At 31.8% G+C, this 19,830-nt stretch overlaps 2 protein-coding genes across 6 annotated transcripts; both read right to left on the bottom strand.

Moving 5' to 3' along the window:
• Positions 1-2,997: 2,997 nt before the first annotated feature.
• On the bottom strand, positions 2,998-8,684 carry LOC120280448 (cyclin-T1-2-like). 5 transcript variants are annotated; one of them, XR_005542338.1, is made up of 9 exons: positions 8,553-8,684; positions 6,808-7,073; positions 6,127-6,208; positions 5,068-5,202; positions 4,802-4,977; positions 4,558-4,709; positions 3,666-4,459; positions 3,408-3,585; positions 2,998-3,326 (listed from the first exon to the last, which is right to left on the bottom strand). XR_005542338.1 is itself a non-coding variant. In XM_039287292.1 (8 exons), exons 2-8 carry the CDS (start codon positions 6,969-6,971, stop codon positions 3,538-3,540), a joined length of 1,551 nt encoding a protein of 516 aa, XP_039143226.1. In that variant the 5' UTR covers positions 6,972-7,073; positions 8,553-8,684; the 3' UTR covers positions 2,998-3,537. The 5 variants fall into 5 exon arrangements, 4 of the variants coding, with proteins under 4 accessions (XP_039143226.1, XP_039143227.1, XP_039143229.1 ...); XM_039287292.1 differs by having other exon boundaries at positions 2,998-3,585; XM_039287293.1 differs by having other exon boundaries at positions 2,998-3,585; positions 6,808-7,028.
• A 5,100-nt stretch (positions 8,685-13,784) lies between these two features.
• LOC120279936 (alcohol acyltransferase 9) lies at positions 13,785-15,473 on the bottom strand. Its single transcript, XM_039286613.1, has 2 exons — positions 14,992-15,473; positions 13,785-14,855 (listed from the first exon to the last, which is right to left on the bottom strand). The coding sequence occupies exons 1-2, from the start codon at positions 15,418-15,420 to the stop codon at positions 13,953-13,955; spliced, it is 1,332 nt and encodes a 443-aa protein (XP_039142547.1). The 5' UTR covers positions 15,421-15,473; the 3' UTR covers positions 13,785-13,952.
• Between the last annotated feature and the right edge of the window lie 4,357 nt (positions 15,474-19,830).

Raw genomic sequence — 19,830 nt, 5'->3', positions numbered from 1 at the left:
GCCATGAAATGATATACACATGAAAATAATGTGTGTGTATATCTATATATATATATATATATTTATAAAATATATGCATGCATGGCAAGTGATAATTACTTAGAAGGATGTAAATTAAAGTTTGATTAATGAAGTTGGCATCCTGGAAGAGAAACAAAATATTAGAAATTTAAAAAGGTCATTCATCCCCACATCTATTCATGTCAGGGAAAAGGGAGGAGGGAAGAGTATGGGCAAGCCCTGGCCCTTAACTTTATTCATTTCTTTTTTCTCTACTGATGTAGCACTCCCACCCACCTACATATATCTAGTTCCAAAAAGCTTCATTTGTTAATTAATAGAGGACATCCATCTGATCAGCTTCTTTCTAGATTTTTTTTTTACCCTCATTTTTTGAGAAAGGTGAATAGATTATATTTTTAGCATTAAGTGTTTGGTTAGTTAGTATATAATGAAAAATGAAATATATATATATACAACTTACATTATAGTAACTGTATTTACAAAAAAAAGAAAAGAGAGAATCAATAACTTAGTATATATTCTAATGAATCTTTTTTTTTTTGTAAAAACATTAAATGGAGCTTAAATAAACCATCATATTGGCCTCTTTTGTGTTAATCCTTACTTCTTACTATTTAGTGCATAATCAAACCAAAATAAATAGGCAATTAAAGTAAATTAATTTTAATAAAAGATTATACGAAAACATATATAATTAAACATAGAAGCCCAATATATATATATATATACATAAACAAGCTGCATCCAACTCAAACTAATAAGCTAAAGTAATACAGAATAAATAGTTTCAATCATTCTGATTAAGTGGTGCTGCAACCAACTCAAACTAATAAGCTAGCCTATTATATATAATATAATCATTCAACAATTTCATTATATATAATGTTTCATTCCATGAGAAATAGTAATATTCTCAAATCTCATTAATGAGAAAAAATAAAAATAAAAGTGATATGGTTGATATGTATAACTTTTAATCAAAAGTGACAAGGTTCTAAAACCACACAAATATGTAGTCCCACTACAAAGCAATGTCTCCCATGATTGATAACTTTAAGGACCATTCCATGCATCATAGCCAAATCAACTTTGCTTTTTTTTTCCTTTAGTCCTACCAGGTCAAACCCTGACCCAAATGCCCAATGTTGTTAAAAGTTCTTGGGACTAGCCCAATTAGCTTACTAATAACAAAGTCTTTTTCTCCATTATGATTTGGTTTACATGTCTAATTAAGAGTTTAATTAAAAACGTCTCAATCATATTAAATTATTCAAAAGTATGTACTAATATGAAAATCATATAATAAGAGTTAGTGGAGAATTTTCAGACCATATGTTTGTTATAAAGATGAAAAAGATTAATAATAAATACACAAAAGGTTTTATAGTTTATATATCCATGCCTATGCCCTTAAAAAGAGGGCATTGGGTTTATGGTCTTTAAAAGGTGTTTGAGAAGAAGACAAAAGGTTTGAAGAGGGGAATATATGCTTTTTAGTAATATTAGAGGGCATAAATCCTGCAAATGGGTCCTTGTTTGTCTTGGCTTTAATGTGCATCCATTGAAGGGACCCATATCACACTCTTATGACTGAAATGACTTCTTATATGACCCAATGTCATGTTGTTCATGCATGTCCATGTCTTGCATGCATTTCATGACATATAACTTAAACTTGTTTTTAATTTGCTTAACATGAAAAGAATTCACACAAGTGTTTGATGGGAATATAACATAAAACTAATACAATGATGAATATGTTTTTCATTTCACTTAATAATTATAGAGTATTGTAACTAAGAAGAAGGTTGTAAAAAAGATAAGAAAGAAAAGTGTTTGAAGAGATGCATACTTTTTGAAGAAGAGTCTTCTTTTTTAAGTGGTTCAGAAGCACTGTAGCAAAAGGAAAAGGAAAAAAAAGAGAAGAAGATAAGAAAAAAAAAAAAGTATTCAACTGTTATATTGACTATTGTTGAGTCAAGGCTTCAAGTTGCACCAGGTAAAATTCAGACCCCATTCACCATGAAAAGTTGGACACAAACAAGCCACCGTCCATCAGGTACGGCAACCAATCCAAACCAAAGTTCTTTTTCTTTCTACACATGTTACAGAACACAATAAAAAGTTCAATAATAAAAAAAAAAAGCAACATCATTTCTCTGGTTTCATGGACCATCATCATATCTACAACACATGTATATATATATATATATATCTTAGATTGTGACTGTGATAGATATGCCTGTTGTTTGTACGGAGATCTAGTTTAAGAATGGTTTTGCACTGATGCTGTTAATTTTTAGTTTGAGAGTGAGTTTAAAAACAAAAAAAAAAGGAGTGATGCAATAACATGATCATCATGATGTGTGTCACAAACAATAGATGATAAAAAGGAAGAAAGGCTAGTGATATATGTTGGCACAGATTGGTTGTTTAAATGCACAAACAAAGAGAGAGAGAGAGTGATGCCCGGAAACAAACCATTCATTCTCTTTCTTTCTTTCTTGCTTGCTTTCTTGCTTTCAAGTCATACAATGATGAGAATAAGTTTGACTAAATATGGTACAATGAGAAGAGAACAGTACCTGGGCACTGTCTAGATCCAGTACTCAAAACGTTTGCAGTGGAGAAAAAAATCATTAGGATTTAGAATTCAGATAGTCTCTGATGAACTTGTATGCACGCCTGAGCGTGCGCGTGTTTCCCAAACTATCATAAGATTTTAAGGCCTTTTTTTTCCCCCAAGAATTAGCTCTGTCAAAACAAGCACCAGGTTTGTTGTTGTTGTTGTTGTTGTTGTTGTTTCAGCAGAGCCTAAATCCATCTGCAATTCATCTCATTCTCTTTACCAGCTTTAACTTTCAACACATTTCAACAAACCAATAAAAACATTTATAAAACCTGATAGATGAAAAACAATAGCATGGAGACAGTTCAGGCATGTACAAAACATTGTCAATGAATTATAACCATGATCAGTTAACTGTACAGTGTACATTAAAACAATTAGTATATATATATGTGACAGAAAATTTGGTCATGCAAATAGAGAATAAATTGAATGGGGCTTTCATATAAGTTACTACTAATCCTATTTCAAAATTTTCATCGACAAATAGAGAATGAAGGCAAGAAAAAGTGACAGCCTTCGCGGTTGTGTTTAAAAACTTCGACATCAAAATTAACACCTTCCTAAATAGCTTCGCTAATGGCTTCTTCTGCTTCAGACACAGTTACTCTGAGCGTCTCTTGCAGCCACCACAGAACAAGTGTTGGCGATGCTTGCTTCTGCGCTAAGGACCCTGACTAACACACAATTTTATATGTTAATATATACATTGGAATTTGGAAACCAGTATTTACATGAAGCCTGCGTTTAGAACCTTCAAATGTTGCAAGAACAAAGAGAGACGGAGCCGGAAATGGAAAGCTGCTACCGAAAATTAAAAACACTGAAATTGTGAATCACAGAGTCACCAATACTGTGCAGAACTTCATTGTTGGTATTCTTTATCATTCAGCAGTCATGCATTTATTGGATTTAATTTTCCGGTCATTCACCTGCCAACAATAAATGACTATATCAAGGAATAAACCTGGTCTCATTGACTAACAGCAGCCTCCGCCGAAGTCTAAGCTACCTTATGTTTTTTACCAACTGATTGGGACGATGACAGTATCCCTTTTTCTAGCTCCCTCTCAATCCAGTCATCTTCACCCATGCTTTTAATTGCGGCAGCCCTTTTCTCATTCTCTTTTTCAATCTTCCTTTTTTTCCTCATTGCTAAAATTTTGTCCATGTTTAAAGTGTGAAGTCCATTAACAACTTGAACAGGCCCTGAATTGGACTTGTTCATGACCTTGCCACTTGTGTCAGTGTCAGCAGCACTTTGAGAAGCATCAGACCCTCTTGCTGGAACTTCTGTATTCATTTCAGCAGCCACACCAACTTGATCGGGGCCTAAATTAACCTTGTCCATGCCCTTGCCACTTGTCTCACTGTCAGCAACACTTTCAGAAGCATCAGGACCTCTTGCCTGGACTTCTGATTTTATTTCAACAGCATCACAAACTTGAATAGGCTCTAAATTGGCCTTCTCCATGCCCTTACGACTTTTCTCACTGTCAGCAACACTTTCAGAAGCATCAGGGCCACGGGCCTGGACTTCTGCTTTTATTTCAGCACCCACATAAACTTGCTTACCATCAGGATTGCAGCTGCTGGGATGGTTCTGGTTTATCATTTCTAATTGGCCATCTGAGTCGTTGCTTGAGTTTCTAGTCAATGAGCCTGGCCTGCTCAAAACACAGGATTCAGGGCTGCTAGAATCACCCTTTTTCTTTGCCAATGAAATTTCAGCTGGCTTTTCAGTAGGGCAAGTCGGCAAACTTTTCCTCTTATAACCAAGTATATCTGTCATCTCTTGCACAACAGCTGTATGTAATTGCAGAGGAAAAGCTCAATAATGGATATAGAACTTGTAAGGAGTACATACAGCAACAAGCTATTTAAGCGTTGGAGGATGGTCTAACCATTTAACTGTTTAGGTGTGACATCAAACTCATTCCACCAGGCATAGTCTTTTCCAGATGGAAGTTTCACATTGTGAATTTTAGCAGCAATATAGAGCGAGCCAGCTGCAATGTAGTGTGGTTTATATTGCAAGCACAATGTAGTCCTAAGCCTGCATAGGGAGACAGCAAAATATTTTCTAGAATGAAAACAATTTTCAAGAAGACATATAAAAATACACAACAGCATAAAATGATTCCTTACCAATCATTAACATAATTCCAAGCAACTTGTCGAACATTCTTCTCCAAGATCTCAAATTTGTTTAGAGCTCGTACAAGTGGCCTATAAGGATGCTGAACATTGAAATCAAATCCAATGTTTGCAAGCAGCATTCTCTCCCCAAGGATGACCAATGATTTCTGTTTGTCTAAAACATCCTGCTCATTAAATAAAAAGAATAAGGATCAATCTCCAAGTTGAAAATTTACATGCGATAGAACTGCAAAATAAGCATAGGTCTATAATACCTTCTGACGAATCTGTTGTGCAGCATCTGGATCTTTTCTGTAAATCATCTCATAAGCGGCAGTCACCACCTTGTTCAACGAGATGGGTGTATCTTCTACTTTGGCAGCATGAAATAAACATGCAGTTGCGATAGTCTGACAAATAGACAGTTATACTACATAAACAACAATGTAACCATTATGAAATAAATGTGGAGAAAAAGACTTGCCACAATTTCCAAGCTTGAAAAATTGATCAACTTGTACAGCTATATATAAGCAAAAGAAGAGCACTTCCAGATTATGTAACCAAATGGTATGATGTCTGTAAATCAGCACAACCTTAACTGTGTCGCAATGATGGCAGCAAAAGACATACAGTAACAACATTGACACCAAAGGTAACTAACTGACAGTCCAACACATTAAGTTAGATAAATGGAACCTTAATAAGAAAAAAGGTATTCTATGATTGTACCAAATCTAACATTCAATTAGGATGCCCAAGCTGCACACCACCATGTCAAGACTCCAAATGACTTGAGCAAACTTGGTGTGAAATAGCCCATTAAGGTAAAGTAACCATTCATAGACTATTTTATGCTACCAAATTTTCTAGACAAGATTATGCAAAATTAACTATAGCAAAACTAAGTAAAAGTCCAGCAGCATTCCCAATCTGACAGCAAAGCAGCAAATATGTTAAAGTTATTTAAGTTAAAACTTGGCAGGCACCATGCTACATTGTAAGAAATAAAGAGCGACAGAAAAAAAAGTTTCAAGTTAGTTCGATAACTACCTTAAGATGTTTATCTGAATGTGTATTAGAATGGAACATCAACCGTCTCATAAGGGGGAAAACACATTTCACTTCTTCAACATAGTATATTATACATGCAGATAGTAAGACTTTTTTGTTGTTTCTGTAAATAGCAAGAAAACAACTACAAATATATTTATTTGTATGCTAATATTTTCAGATCATAATAAAGCCAATTAGTAGGTGTTCAAGATCACATCGCATGTGAGGAACAGAGTGCATGGGAATGTTTAACAGAGATTCTATATATCGCTTCTTACGCGCCAATCATTTTTTGCATGAGACTGGTAAAGGTAAAACCGGTGGCAGAAAATGACAGCAGTTGCAATTGTCAACTGTGGCCTGCAAGATACGAAACTAGTAAATATCCAACTAACAACTTGAGCAGAAGGTGACAACTAAAAGAAACCAAAACACTATGCATAACTGAAAAAGGTTGGCCAGAAAAACAAGATTGATAAAACAAGGGTATGATGGGCATACAGTTTATCACACATACACAAACACATGTAGAGGCTAATATAATATTAGCATGTAGTAATTGACTGAGATTATGGGATAACTGAGTTAGATGTTCTGCAATGGGATTAACAACCTATCCACAAACAATGACTATTGCCTTGGAAAATAGAAGAAGAAAGTGGAATGTATGGCAAGTACAGCAAAACAACTCAGCAATGGCCTAAATGCAGCAAAAAAGGATCTCAAATAAAAAATATATGCAGAAGATGGGTTAATAACTAAGGTGAGTGCTAGATCTAATGGCTACAGCATGTTTTCTTACGCAAGGATGCTTTCTTGAGCATCCCCAAATTTCACACTATTTTCCAATGTTCATCGCATATTTAAACATTGTTATAAAATAACTTATTTGGTCATTAGAAATCATCTTAATAGATATACAGAAGTCTATATAAAAAGAACATTGGGGAAGTACATACGCTCCGAGCCTCATGCCCAGATCCTGAATTAAAGAGCAATATGATTGCCGGAGTTCAGACTCTTTCTTCAGATCAATGCCATCTCTCCTTGAAGGAGAGTTATTCTCAATTTCTGCTCTACTAAAATACCATCCTCCCGACGTTTTTGGGGCACCGTTCACCATGAAGTATTGCAATTAGATGCAACCAAGTTATCACTTCCAAGTGATGAGTCGTCTATACTGATAGCAATAAGTAACCAAACAAGTTATGCTGATATCAGCTACCTACAAGATAAAGCAAGCATATGCTAACTTGCAATGAGAAATAATCACAATGCAACTTTGATATAAATGGAAAAACATCAAGAAGAGGTAATTCCTAAACAAAACAAAACAGAAAAGGAAATTATTCCTCAAGAAATAACAAGATTAAATAAAAGCATGGGAATAGCGATCAATGGCCACACATAGCATACTATATAAAACCAACATCAGGAATCTAACCATAAAACTACAGAAGCATGACTTCAATATGTAACAGTTAGGACTCACCAAATACAATTTTTCGTTCTTATGAGATGGCCCGAGGAGTTCTCTTTGTGTTTTAATTATGCAGTTGTAAATTGTTTAGTTTAGAAAAGGAGGAAAGTTATAATGCGACTTATCAAAAAGTCATTTATAGGAAGGTGCATGATTATTTGTTTGGAGTAGGCTGATATCAGAATCCCTTTATATAAAAGTTTGTATAACAATCTGAAACTACATGTATAAGAAAATGTAGCATAACAGTCTGAGAGCTACTATGTAAAAATTAAGCATGTTATATTTATACAAGAACTTGAACATTAGTAACAATCAAGAAAATTATATATATGTGAAGGCCTCTTTCCTCACAAAAGGTTTTGGTTATCTTGTCGGTACATCATTTAATAATTAAGAAAAAAGTCAACAGCAACAGGTATCTGACAAATATTGGGCGCCATTAGATAGCTAGACTGGGAAGCTCTGTGAAAGAAAATTAAAAACAAATTCCAATACAAAGACTAAAGTTCACATTGAGATATGAGAAACAATAACAATTGAAGCTGTGATCAGTGAGAAAGTGGACAATTATATGGAAACAAAAACTTTATAGCAATGGCCAAACAACTTCAGGCATGCCCCGACTGTTCATGCCTATTAGCTACAACCAATTCATGCCTGCTAGCAACAAATGAATTACATTGCAGAGGAGATTAAGTGAGAACAAGAACAATTATATCTGCAAAACGAATCACCTAGCAAAAGAACAACTAATATTCAACATATGCTAAAGACCAACACTCTAGCTAGTCCAAATCAACTCTGAGACATTCATGTCTCCATAAAAACAGATACAAGAACTACCAACCATTCAAGTTTCAAATAATCATGCCAGGATAACAATTCAAGGTCAAGGGCTTCAGCTTGACACTGATCAAGAATTCTACTTGAAACCCTAAGTTTCTCAATCAGATAAACAAGAACAGGAATTCTAAACACTCCCAATACAAAAGTTCAATGAAAACTAGCATTAATACCTACACTCATCACAAAAAAAAAATTCCAATTATTAGGCACAACAAAAAACCACATTCTACCCAAAATTCGACCTTTTTTCCTCTTGAAATCCCCAAACATCACATGACGATCAAAAAACAGCGAAAAAACCCCATAAAATTGAATAAAAAACAACAAATTAGGTCACAGAGATGGAAAAGAAGGAAGAGATGATACTACAATCACCTGAAACGGGATGAAGTCCGTGATCCGCAGCACGAAAAGGCGGTGAAGAGAATGCAAATAAACCCTAAAAAAGCAGCCAAAGAGACAAAGAACTCATATTGTTTTTTTCTCTCAGGGTTGGGATTTCCGTATTCAACGCCCAAAGAGAAATAAGAGAAATACATGTGAAAAAAATTAAATAAATAAATAAAAAGCCCTAAATTTGCCAATTTGGTTTTGGGCTGCAGTTTATTTGGGCCCATTTCACAGCACAAATTTGGATTAGTTTTGCAAATTATTTACACATATTTATTTTTCTGATAATACATTTGGAAATAAAAATAAAAATAAAAAACCCTTAAAAAATAATAAAAATAATAAACATAAATAAAATATTTTTTTCTACATTGAAAATATACTCATGTGATGAAAAGTTTAACTCAAAAATTTGTTTTAAAAAAAAACTGTTTTTTTTTCTTTACTTAGTAACTTCATTCATCTCAAAAAGAATAAATAAAAAAATAAAAAAATACATATATATCTATCTAAAATTTAGAAAATTTACAAATTAATTTTTATTGTATAGGTATATAAGCAAATAAAATTTTTTTGCTAGCATATTTCTAATTATATATTAGTGACTACCAACCTTTTATTCTGATTTAGAAGCAATTTTCTCTTTAATTAAACTATTTGCCAATGATAGCTAAAATACCTAAAATGCTCACCTTATTGTCATATTACTACTTTTTAGGAACTTGGATATATCTATTTTTATAGTACTATTGATATTTGCTATTGTTTGGGCAAAGAATTAAGAGAGAAATAACTAATGCTATATTCACCAATATATAGTAGTGTGTGTTTATTAATTAGTTAAGACAAGAAGGATTAAAGAAAAGATATATAATTCAATGAGATGACTTTTTTTTTTTTTTGAGAAAGGTAACAAGCACCGTAACCCGGGGACGTCAGCGTGTGGGGAGGCAAGGCCAGCGCCCGACCCATGTACCTTCACCTTGCGTAGGACATGAGGTTCGATCTCGGGTCCTCCCCAAAACGAATGCCCTACGCAAGGGACCCGATACCAATTGACCCAAAGGCCGTTGGTCAATGAGATGACTTAGGTCATGCATCTAATTTAGAAATAATAAATTTAAACATTGATTTCTTTTAACCGAGAATAATAAATAGGCCAATTAAGACTTATGGGTTGTATTCCTATTTGGATTGACTAATAAGCCCAAAGACTAATTGAGCCCATAAAACTATTAGATATATTTCTTCTTTTGGGGGCCTGCAAAAATGAGAAATTACTTGAACACCCTTTAAAAATTATATTTGCTTGTGTACCCCTATATGTACCCTCACAGCTAGTCAATTAAAAAAAAATTATAAAAAAATAAACTAGGTTTTCCACTCTTCACTTTATTCATTTTGAGAAACGAAAAGAAATAAATAAAAATAACTAAATCTATATTTATTAATAGGTTTTCAGCTATAAGAGCATATAAACAAATAAAAAAACTTTTATAATAATATGGAATCCATTTTTAAAGGTGTAAGTAAGTATGTTTCTTTTATTTTATAAACAAATATGTACCCAAAACTATTAATTTATTTATTTTATCTAGAATATTATTAATGAATTTATAATTTATTTAATAGCATAAGATTTTAATGCTAAAAATCAAAATACATATTGTAGTCAACTATTGGATAGTCTAATAATACGACACAAAAGTGCAAAGAGGAGGGTAAGATTGAATTTTCCTTGATAGTACTGTTTATGCACTGTATACATTGGTTAATACTATTCATTAGTACTATTTATTGGCTTGGGTGTGGGTCTTCTGTAGGAAAAATAATGGTTTCACCTCTCCGGATTATAAAATATGGGGATTTTTTTTAAAAGTTAGTAAGCCACGGTAATTAGCATATCTCTATACTTGTATGTTCTTTTGGTAATCCCTTAAACAGAGGGACTTGTCATCAATTCTGTAAATAAAAAAACAAAAATGCTGTAAGGTATCTAATGTACACATGTAACTCAAAGACTAATTCAATCAAAACCTTGATTTTTGGTATAGTTTAAGGAATCTTCAAGTTGAAAACAAGCATAAAATTCCTTTTTATAGTTTAATAATAATAATAATAAAAGAAAAAGAACATTTTGGACAAGACCTCACTGTTACTAGAAGAGTTATGACTCTGGCTATCATAATAAAGAGACAAGTATTGCATCAATTTTATTTTAATTAAAGTGGGTAAAAAAAAAAAGGATTCCCATTAACCACACACACTGAGTCAGAGATCACGTTAGTGCGCCTTTAAAAATTATTATATAATTTAAATTAAATAAATGAATTATAAATTTGTTATGTTTAAAAAGAACATGGCACACTCCACATAAAAGGACATACTTGATCACATAGGACAAAAGGAATAAAATCAATATATTGAAAGGTTGCTAAGGCCAGTGATTTTCTTCCTATTTTGTACCTTTTCTTTTTTGTTATATGAATTCACTTTGCACTGATTCTCGTTGAAAAATTCATAAAAAAAATAAATTAAAAAATTTAATTAAAATTTAAGTTTCAAGAAAACAATTTTTTTTTTTTTAAAAAAAATATATTCTAAAACCTCACATAAATGCCCTGGGTATATATTTTTTTTAAAAAAATGAACTAAATAATACATTTACTTGTTTGTGTCTAATAATAATAGAGTAAATTTAAAAAAAAATGTACAATTATTATGAGTTGTGTCGATCCACCACCAGCGGATCTATTGTACATATCCCATCTTTATTTTTATTTATTTATTTTTGTTGTACTCTGCTTTTTTAGTTTTGTTGTAATTTGTATGTACTTTATTATTATTATTAACAATATAATTAATTAATTTATTTTTAAAAAATTATTTTTATAACATGAGAGTTGATTTTTTTTAATTTTCTTTTTCAAGCCAAACTTCAAACCTGTTTTTTTGTTTTTCTTGTCCCACTCACGGTGGGTAGACTGTTGGTACTCCTCTTTGGAGTTTTGTTCGTTGGCTCTCTTTTTTTAATGCATGTGGTTTATTCATTTTTTTAAAAAAAAAATAAATTATTTTATAATATCACTTGAGGAGTCAAATATTAAATATTAAACAAGGATTATCTGAAAGTAAAAGCTTTTAGTCTCATCATCCCTTCTAATCCTAATCCTAATCCTAATCCTTTATTTGAGTAGAAAAGAAGCACCTTTTGTTGCACAAGTCCACATGCCATTGAAAAGACACCCCCTTCTTTCATTTTCATTTTCATTTTCATTTCCATCAAATTGCCAAGCTCCACCACTACACTCCCCTGTACTTATATGAATTCACTTTGCACTACTGATTCTCGTTGAAAAATTCATAAAAAAAAATAAATTAAAAATTTTAATTAAAATTTAAGTTTCAAGAAAACAATTTTTTTTAAAAAAAAAATCTATTCTAAAACCTCACATAAATGCCCTGGGTATATATTTTTTTTTTAAAAATGAACTAAATAATACATTTACTTGTTTGTGTCTAATAATAATAGAGTAAATTTTTTAAAAAATGTACAATTATTATGAGTTGTGTCGATCCACCACCAGCGGATCTATTGTACATATCCCATCTTTATTTTTATTTATTTTTTTTGTTGTACTCTGCTTTTTTAGTTTTGTTGTAATTTGTATGTACTTTATTATTATTATTAACATATATAATTAATTAATTTATTTTTAAAAAATTATTTTTATAACATGAGAGTTGATTTTTTTTAATTTTTTTTTTCAAGCCAAAAATAAGTTCAAACTTCAAACCTGTTACTTATACACAAAAGAAAAAAGAAATTATTATAAATTATTTTATAATAATTTATAAAATAAATTATAAATTTATAAAGATAAGTTCAAACCTGTTTCCACTCCTGGTGGGTAGGCATTGATCTCTCTCCTGGAGTTTTGTCGTTGCTCTCTTTTTTTAATCGACGTGGTTTTATTCACTTTTTTTCAAAAAAAAAAAAATATTTTATAATATCACTTGAGGAGTCAAATATTAAATATTAAACAAGGATTATCTGAAAGTAAAAGCTTTAGTCTCATCATCCCTTCTAATCCTAATCTAAATCCTAATCCTAATCCTAATCCTTTATTTGAGTAGAAAAGAAGCACCTTTTGTTGCACAAGTCCACATGCCATTGAAAAGACACCCCCTTCTTTCATTTTCATTTTCATTTTCATTTCCATTTCCATCAAATTGCCAAGCTCCACCACTACACTCCCCTGTACTGATTCCCCATACAAACCTTAATAAGTGGACTCATGACTCACACTTCCACCAAATCAAATTAATTTTTTCATTGTTTCCATAGTTTCATTAACTAATAACAACACACAGACTCACACCAATTAACCTCTGTTTAACTTATCATCAGAAAAGAGATTAACTGATTACAAGTTGACAACATTAACTGTTAATTAATTAACTTGCTTTAATAAAGCTGCTTCTCTCATTCTTTAGCTGCAAGGATAAGATACAAATCACTTAATCTTTTGATTAGAAGACACTTCATCTTTCCATAGAATTATGCTCTATAGAGCATTAACAAAGCTAAAGGTTTCAAACAAAGTGAGGCATGAAGCATAACCTTGTCTGTGGGGCTTCTGATATGACTCCCAAATCTTGTATTATGATATCCTCTTTAATTTCCCCCACTATTCTTCATATAGATATATATATATATATATATATATATAAGAAGCATTAAGTATTGCATGTGATCCCCACAAGTATGCTGTTCATTCAATCAATAGCAAATTGAAAAAGAAGAGTATTATTATGAGCTTGTTTTTAGCCATTAATGATTGGTTTTGTTGTATGAGTCTGGTTGCTATCACATGTCTTTGCGTTTTTATATGCACATAGAGTAATGAGACAAGATTTAATTGAGTTGTTTCTTATCTTATCTTGTAAACTCTCTAATCAAAGTCTAATCATGTATTTTTTTAATATGATGATAATTATTAATGAAGATTGCTTTGTGGTGGTGGTTGCTTCCACATGTCAGCAATATCATCAACTTTGGTGATTAATTTACAAACACCAGCTCATTTTTCTGCAGATTGATCAGTTGTTTCTCAACCACCAATGAACTTGCTTTACATTAAACAAACTGATAAAAATCTTCTGCCAGTTTGCATGATCTGCAGTTTCAGCAGAATAAATTAAAAGTTGTGCAGATTTAATTTAAAGGCAGTAAAGTAATTGTAACTCCAGAGCAAACCAAAGTTGGTAGTATTTGGTACAAAGCATGATGTGAGTAACTAAATTTTAAAAACATGGAGGGAAAAGAGAGGAAAAATAAACAGAAAAACATAAGAGTGTCACAACAACTGAGTTAACTGTGTTTCAAACAAACAGTTTCTCCTTGCCATCATCTTCATTCCCTTCTTTTTCATCAAAATTCACAAGCAAATGCTCAAATTTTTCGGCAATGCTCTGAGGAACAGACATTAGCACAGTGAATGCATGCAAATTACCAGTCACTGGCAAGAAAAGGCAGTAAATTTCACTTGCAACAGGACCAATATATAAAGGCTTCCCTTCTCCAAAGTCCAAGTCTTCCAATTCTTGTTTTGCCCATTGAGAGATTACTAAACTTGAAGAAAGATCTGGCTTAATCCTCCTCTCTTGCAAGAAATCAATCATAGACCGAACATAATCATCGGTAACACAATCCTTAGCTTGCTGTACTAGTTTCACACTATACTGCAAGTTAGACAGAGCTAAACGGTCCACCGATGTTTCCGCACATCCTAAGACAAATCCATTGCCGTAGTAACCGATAGGAAGCTTTGGCCTCATCTTCTTTCGAACATTGATCGAAAAGATTAGCTTGACAGGAAGGAATGGTGGTAGATCCAATGCCTTCACCCAAGACCTCCAAACATGAGAAGAAAGAACCTCGAAAGAAGTACACTTGAGAGAAGGAACACAAAGCTTCTTGAGGCTTAGAATTTGAGAAGGAGTGAAGGTAACTGAAACAGGGACTAAAGGTTGTGACAGAATGAATTGAGTCACATTAAATGAAGGATCATGGCAATGGAATTCAGGATGTGAGAAGGAAATCTGCGAAGGGATTCGAGGTTTTAGTAAATGTCGGATATGATACGGTTTTACAGAGAGTTCGGCATTTGGTTTCGAAGTGAGCTGTGACCAAGCATGAAGGAACTGAGAACTGCCAATGCCATCACAGAAACAATGATTTATTGATGTGCAGAGTATCATTCCACCACAACTAAGATAATTCACCTGAGCATTAAATAACAAGGTAAGTTCTCTATATAAATTTATACAAACATGCATATATAATAAGCAATGGCATTTGATCAGGTTGGTCATGCAAACATTCAATGGTTCATACAAAAAAGGTAAGGTATAAACTCACTTGAATAATAAGAGGAGGGACATCTAAGAAGGATTGAGAATCCAATCTGAATAAGAGCTTTCTCCAAGACTTGTTTGGTTTGGAAGAGGCATAAAGGAACTGATCAACAGTGATATCAAGATGAGCTTCAGAAAAATAAGCACCTTGAGCATTGCAATCAAGGAGGAACTTGTCTTCATGTTCTTGACTAGGCTTTAACCTGCCAGCAAGAGGGTAATACTCAACTAGGACATTGGAAAGAGAAGCTTGGAGGACATCAACACTGACTGATTTCTTGTAGAGGTGGAGGTATTTGATGGAAAACCTGAGGAACTTTTGGTCATCAAGGTTGGAGAGGTAGAGAGTGTGTTTTGGTGTGGAAGTGCTTGGACAAATTAAGACTGCTTCTTTTGGGTAGTAGCAGTCTGGGATTTCTATGGAGTTGTTCATGGTTTTCTATGGCCAAAGGGGAAAGGAAAGGACACCACCACCAAATGCCAAGCCACTGCTATCCTTCTACATATATAGACTCACTCACAGAGGACATCATTTTATGTGTCTATGTGCTTGTGTGTGTGTGTGGGTCATATCCAATTACACTGTTTGATTTGGCTATCTACCATAGATTCTGTGTCTGTCTCTCTTTAATTATCTTGTTTTCATCTCTAGATTTAAAATTTATGTAACGTTGGATTTATATTTTACAGTTATGATGATTTATATACAGTAATAAATAGTATACAATATTTTAATAGTACACAACAGTATAAAATAATAAAAAAAAACAACACTGAAAGCTATTGGATCATAATCCAATAGTTTTCAGTCAAACATACAAGTATTTAAATGATGTTTTCTCTGTCTCTCTATATGTATAATATATATTTTGGCTATTTCAACCATTATTGTTGAAGTCTTTGGAAGAGCTCTGAGAAGGCTCTATGTTGTTTTTCATCTCTATTTTTAATGGACCTTTTTTATTTGTTTGTTTTTTTAATTTATTTTTCAGTATTTTGGGATTGTTATTCTATTTTGTACTTATTTTTATAATAAATAAGTAATAGTGTTATTAATTTTTATAAAATGAAAAATAAAAAATTTAATTTTTTAAAATATGATTAAAGATGTGTGATATGTGTGTAATTGTTTTTGTGTATTGTGGTAAAAAAAAAAAAATTATTATTTGACGCTGGTAACACGCTCACATTGATTATGATGTTGGTGATGATGAAGGGGTACATTAAAAGCAGATAGTTACAGGTTTGGACAAGACCATTGACACTTCATGCAACAGCCAAAAAAGCCATTAAATTTAAAACATGCAATGGAATAGTGCTAAAGATAGAAAGTGTGATTGGAAATGAGAGCATTGATTTTCCTTTTTTTTTTAATATTTTTTTTTAAAAAAATTATATATAAAAAAATTATAATAATCAGAGATGTACATAATAAAACGAGCATCAAATAAATGTGAAGATGAACACTAAAAATACAAAAAATAACTCTGAGAAACAAAACAAATTTATATTGACTATACATCCTTACGAAATAGTACAATAATTGAAATGTAAACTTACTCCTATATTAAAAACATTTATATGATATATTATATAAAAATGTTTTATTTATTGGATGAGATTTGAATATTTGAATTTCATATAAAAAAATGAATGTTTGATTCACATGCGAACCTAAAATGGTTGAATTTTTAAAAAATAATAAATAAGAGAGAGAGAAAGTGAAGCATGGGAGGTGGTGTAATAATAATGATGTAAATGACGTGGCAGTACAAGAGGTTTGGACATGAGAGATAAAAATCAGACTAGATTTGGTTCTTCAACTAACAAACAAAACTTAGATTTGTCATCATTCTGGCCAAGTGGAAGGCACTAGACTCTTTTATCACTTCATGATTTCCTTGCTAAAGATGGATTCACTTAGATCTCCTTCTTTGTGTGCCTTTCTTTTTGAATTTATTCATATACATATATAAATATGTAACAAATATATACATTTATAACCTAATTTATATGATGTCAAGTTTTAATGGTTATACATCTCAATAACTTAATTCATTTTTGAAATATATTCTATCTTTATTATCATTTATTTTATTTTTTATTTTTTTTTGAGAAAGATGACAATCACGGGAACCCAGGGACGAACACGTGGGGAGCCACGCTCACCACCGAACCGTGCCCTCGGCCCCTCACCTTGCGTGAGATGGGGATCGAACTCGAGGAGCCACGCTCGACACTCTTGGCGAACACCCTACGCAAGGGTCCCGATGCCAATAGACCAAATGGTCGTTGGCATTATCATTTATTTTTACTGGGATGTTTTTTTTTTTTGTAATTGTGTATTTATATTTTTTATATTATTTTTATAGTATTTTACTATTTTTTTAATAGGTGTGATTCATCTATTTAAAAAAAAACTACCATTAATTGGTTAGTGTCCACTTAATCACTTCTCTTAGTGTCTTTTTTAATTTTATTTCTACATCAATTTTTATCATATTTGATATATTTAGGTAGTCAATTAACTTTTTTTAAAAAAATTATATTTGAAATTACTAATATTGAAATTATTGTTCATTTTTATTAAGTAAGTGTATATATATAATATACATGCATCAATACTAATAAAGGTGAAACAAGATAAGTATAAGATAAGAGGGGAAAAAATTGACCAAAGGGATTACCTTAAAAAGAATGAAATGATTGAAATGCCATTGCTTAGATACCACTCTAATTAAACCATTCTTTTCCTTTTCAAAAAGAATGACAAAGCACAACTCTTGAAACTTTATTTCTATTATTAATACAGAGAACCTACTATACTACCAACATGTGTAAATTAAAATTTTATTACAAAGATGATAATATTAAAAAAAAAAAAACATGATAAGTTTATGTGAACAGGTTTTATGTATAGAAGAATAACAAACTTTCTCCTCAAAGTCAAGGAAGAGAACTTCAACAAAGCATGATTAGTCCTTCATATACTCTTAATCTTTTTGACTTCAAAAATTCTAAGTAATAATATTAAAAAAAAAATAACAACCTCTGGCATCCACTTTAGATAAATTAATGGATAGATAGATAAAATTAAAATTAATTCAATCTCAAATAAGTTCATTGTCATACAATAAGGAATCCAATTCCAATCAAAGAGAGAAGTTCATATTAGTTTGAAGATATCATTCACCCTATCTCCCATGGACTTGGGTTTCAAGATGCCGAAGAGTTGTTATTCTAGTCTTTGTCCCTTGTTTTCTTCACCACTATATCATTCTAACCCATCACATTCAGAATAAAATCACACTATATATTAATCTTTCTAATTATCATATGATTTCAAGCTGCTTCCCAATTATTATTTTATTTACATGATCTAAATTTCTATTTTTAAACATAGGTATTATGACATCCGATTTTTTATTATTTATTTATTTATTTATTTATTTTGAGAAGGGCGACAAACTCCCGCGCTTGCTCAAAGGGGTATACGGGAAGTTAATGCTTTACGCGTCCTCATCTTGACTTATTGGATCAGTGTTTAATTAATCATGATTTGAATTCTTGTCACTTTTTCTCTTTTTTCTCGGAAGAGACATTGAAATAGTGTCACTAACCAGCCGAATCAGATGACTTTATAGCATTTTTATTTTTTTGTCACAGCAGTAGGACAATAGAAGTTAAAACTATGCAAAGAATTATAGTTTACATAAACTCATGACAATCTAAATTATCAAAAATATATTAATTTGAGGAACTTAACCAGTAGTCACTAATGGAGTTCAATATGAAATAATGGTATTTTGCTTTCAAAGAGAACAAGTGTTTTACATCATTAGGGTTAGAGTGTTTCTTTCTGTATTCAAATTAAGCAAATTTGTTTAATGATTATTTCCTCAATTTGTGAATAAAATCATTTTTTTTTTCTCCAGTGAGAGCTATTAAATGTGATGTGATTAAAAAAACAGTACATAAGACTTCTCAAGAAAGTTCAATTGCAGAAAAACCATCTTTGAACTAGTGAACAAAGATATACAATTAAGCACAGAACAAAATATATTCCTCTTGGTCACTGAGTACAGTCTTAAATATATATTCCATTAAATGCATCCTTCTGAGAGGAAGTACATGGACAAATTTTGTACAATCTTATTCAAACATCACTTAAGATTTTATGTTGACCATATCCTTAGTATTCTTTCAGAGGTTCCATTGGATATATAAAACTGATCTTATTATCCAAATCAAAAGCATCATATGTCTATAAATTTAATGTCAAAGAAAGTTTCAATTTTGGACAGTGAAGTAGTTGAACATATGAAGATTATCAGCAAAGTAAAACTAGAACACATTATCTCTAATCAAAACTGTATATGCTTTTTGTATCATCTTAGCATTGCAGCAAAACAAGTACATAAAAGAGATGAATACATGGATGATATAAAAGTCCACTGGTTTTGATTTCTAATGCTGAAGTATTAATTAACATGTTATTAAGTTGTTTATCAAACTTAAGAGGCCTGATAAGAAAGTTAACAGGCCAGACAGCAGCCCAACAGACTTGGGAAAGTTTAAAGAATGGATTGCAATATGATTATGAGATGACAAAGTTGGCAGATTTGAATCTCAAGTTGCAAAATATGCATAAGATTTTAGAATCTTTTACTTCATCTCTTTAACAGCTTTTCAAGATTTGGGTCAATTTCATTGGAGAGTGGGAACATATACAGTCACTCCAAACACATTGGAGGATGGAGAAGTTAAGGGTGGCAGTCTTTTATCAAAGAAGAGACCATAGAAACACTAGTGTACCTTTCTTGTTGAAAGTGCTTCAATGAGG

This window comes from Dioscorea cayenensis, chromosome 17 (genome assembly GCF_009730915.1).
Source record: "Dioscorea cayenensis subsp. rotundata cultivar TDr96_F1 chromosome 17, TDr96_F1_v2_PseudoChromosome.rev07_lg8_w22 25.fasta, whole genome shotgun sequence".
NCBI classification, from domain to species: domain Eukaryota; kingdom Viridiplantae; phylum Streptophyta; class Magnoliopsida; order Dioscoreales; family Dioscoreaceae; genus Dioscorea; species Dioscorea cayenensis.
The sequence above is the reverse complement of the archived record's forward strand: the minus strand, read 5'-3'. Positions and strand labels throughout refer to the sequence as shown.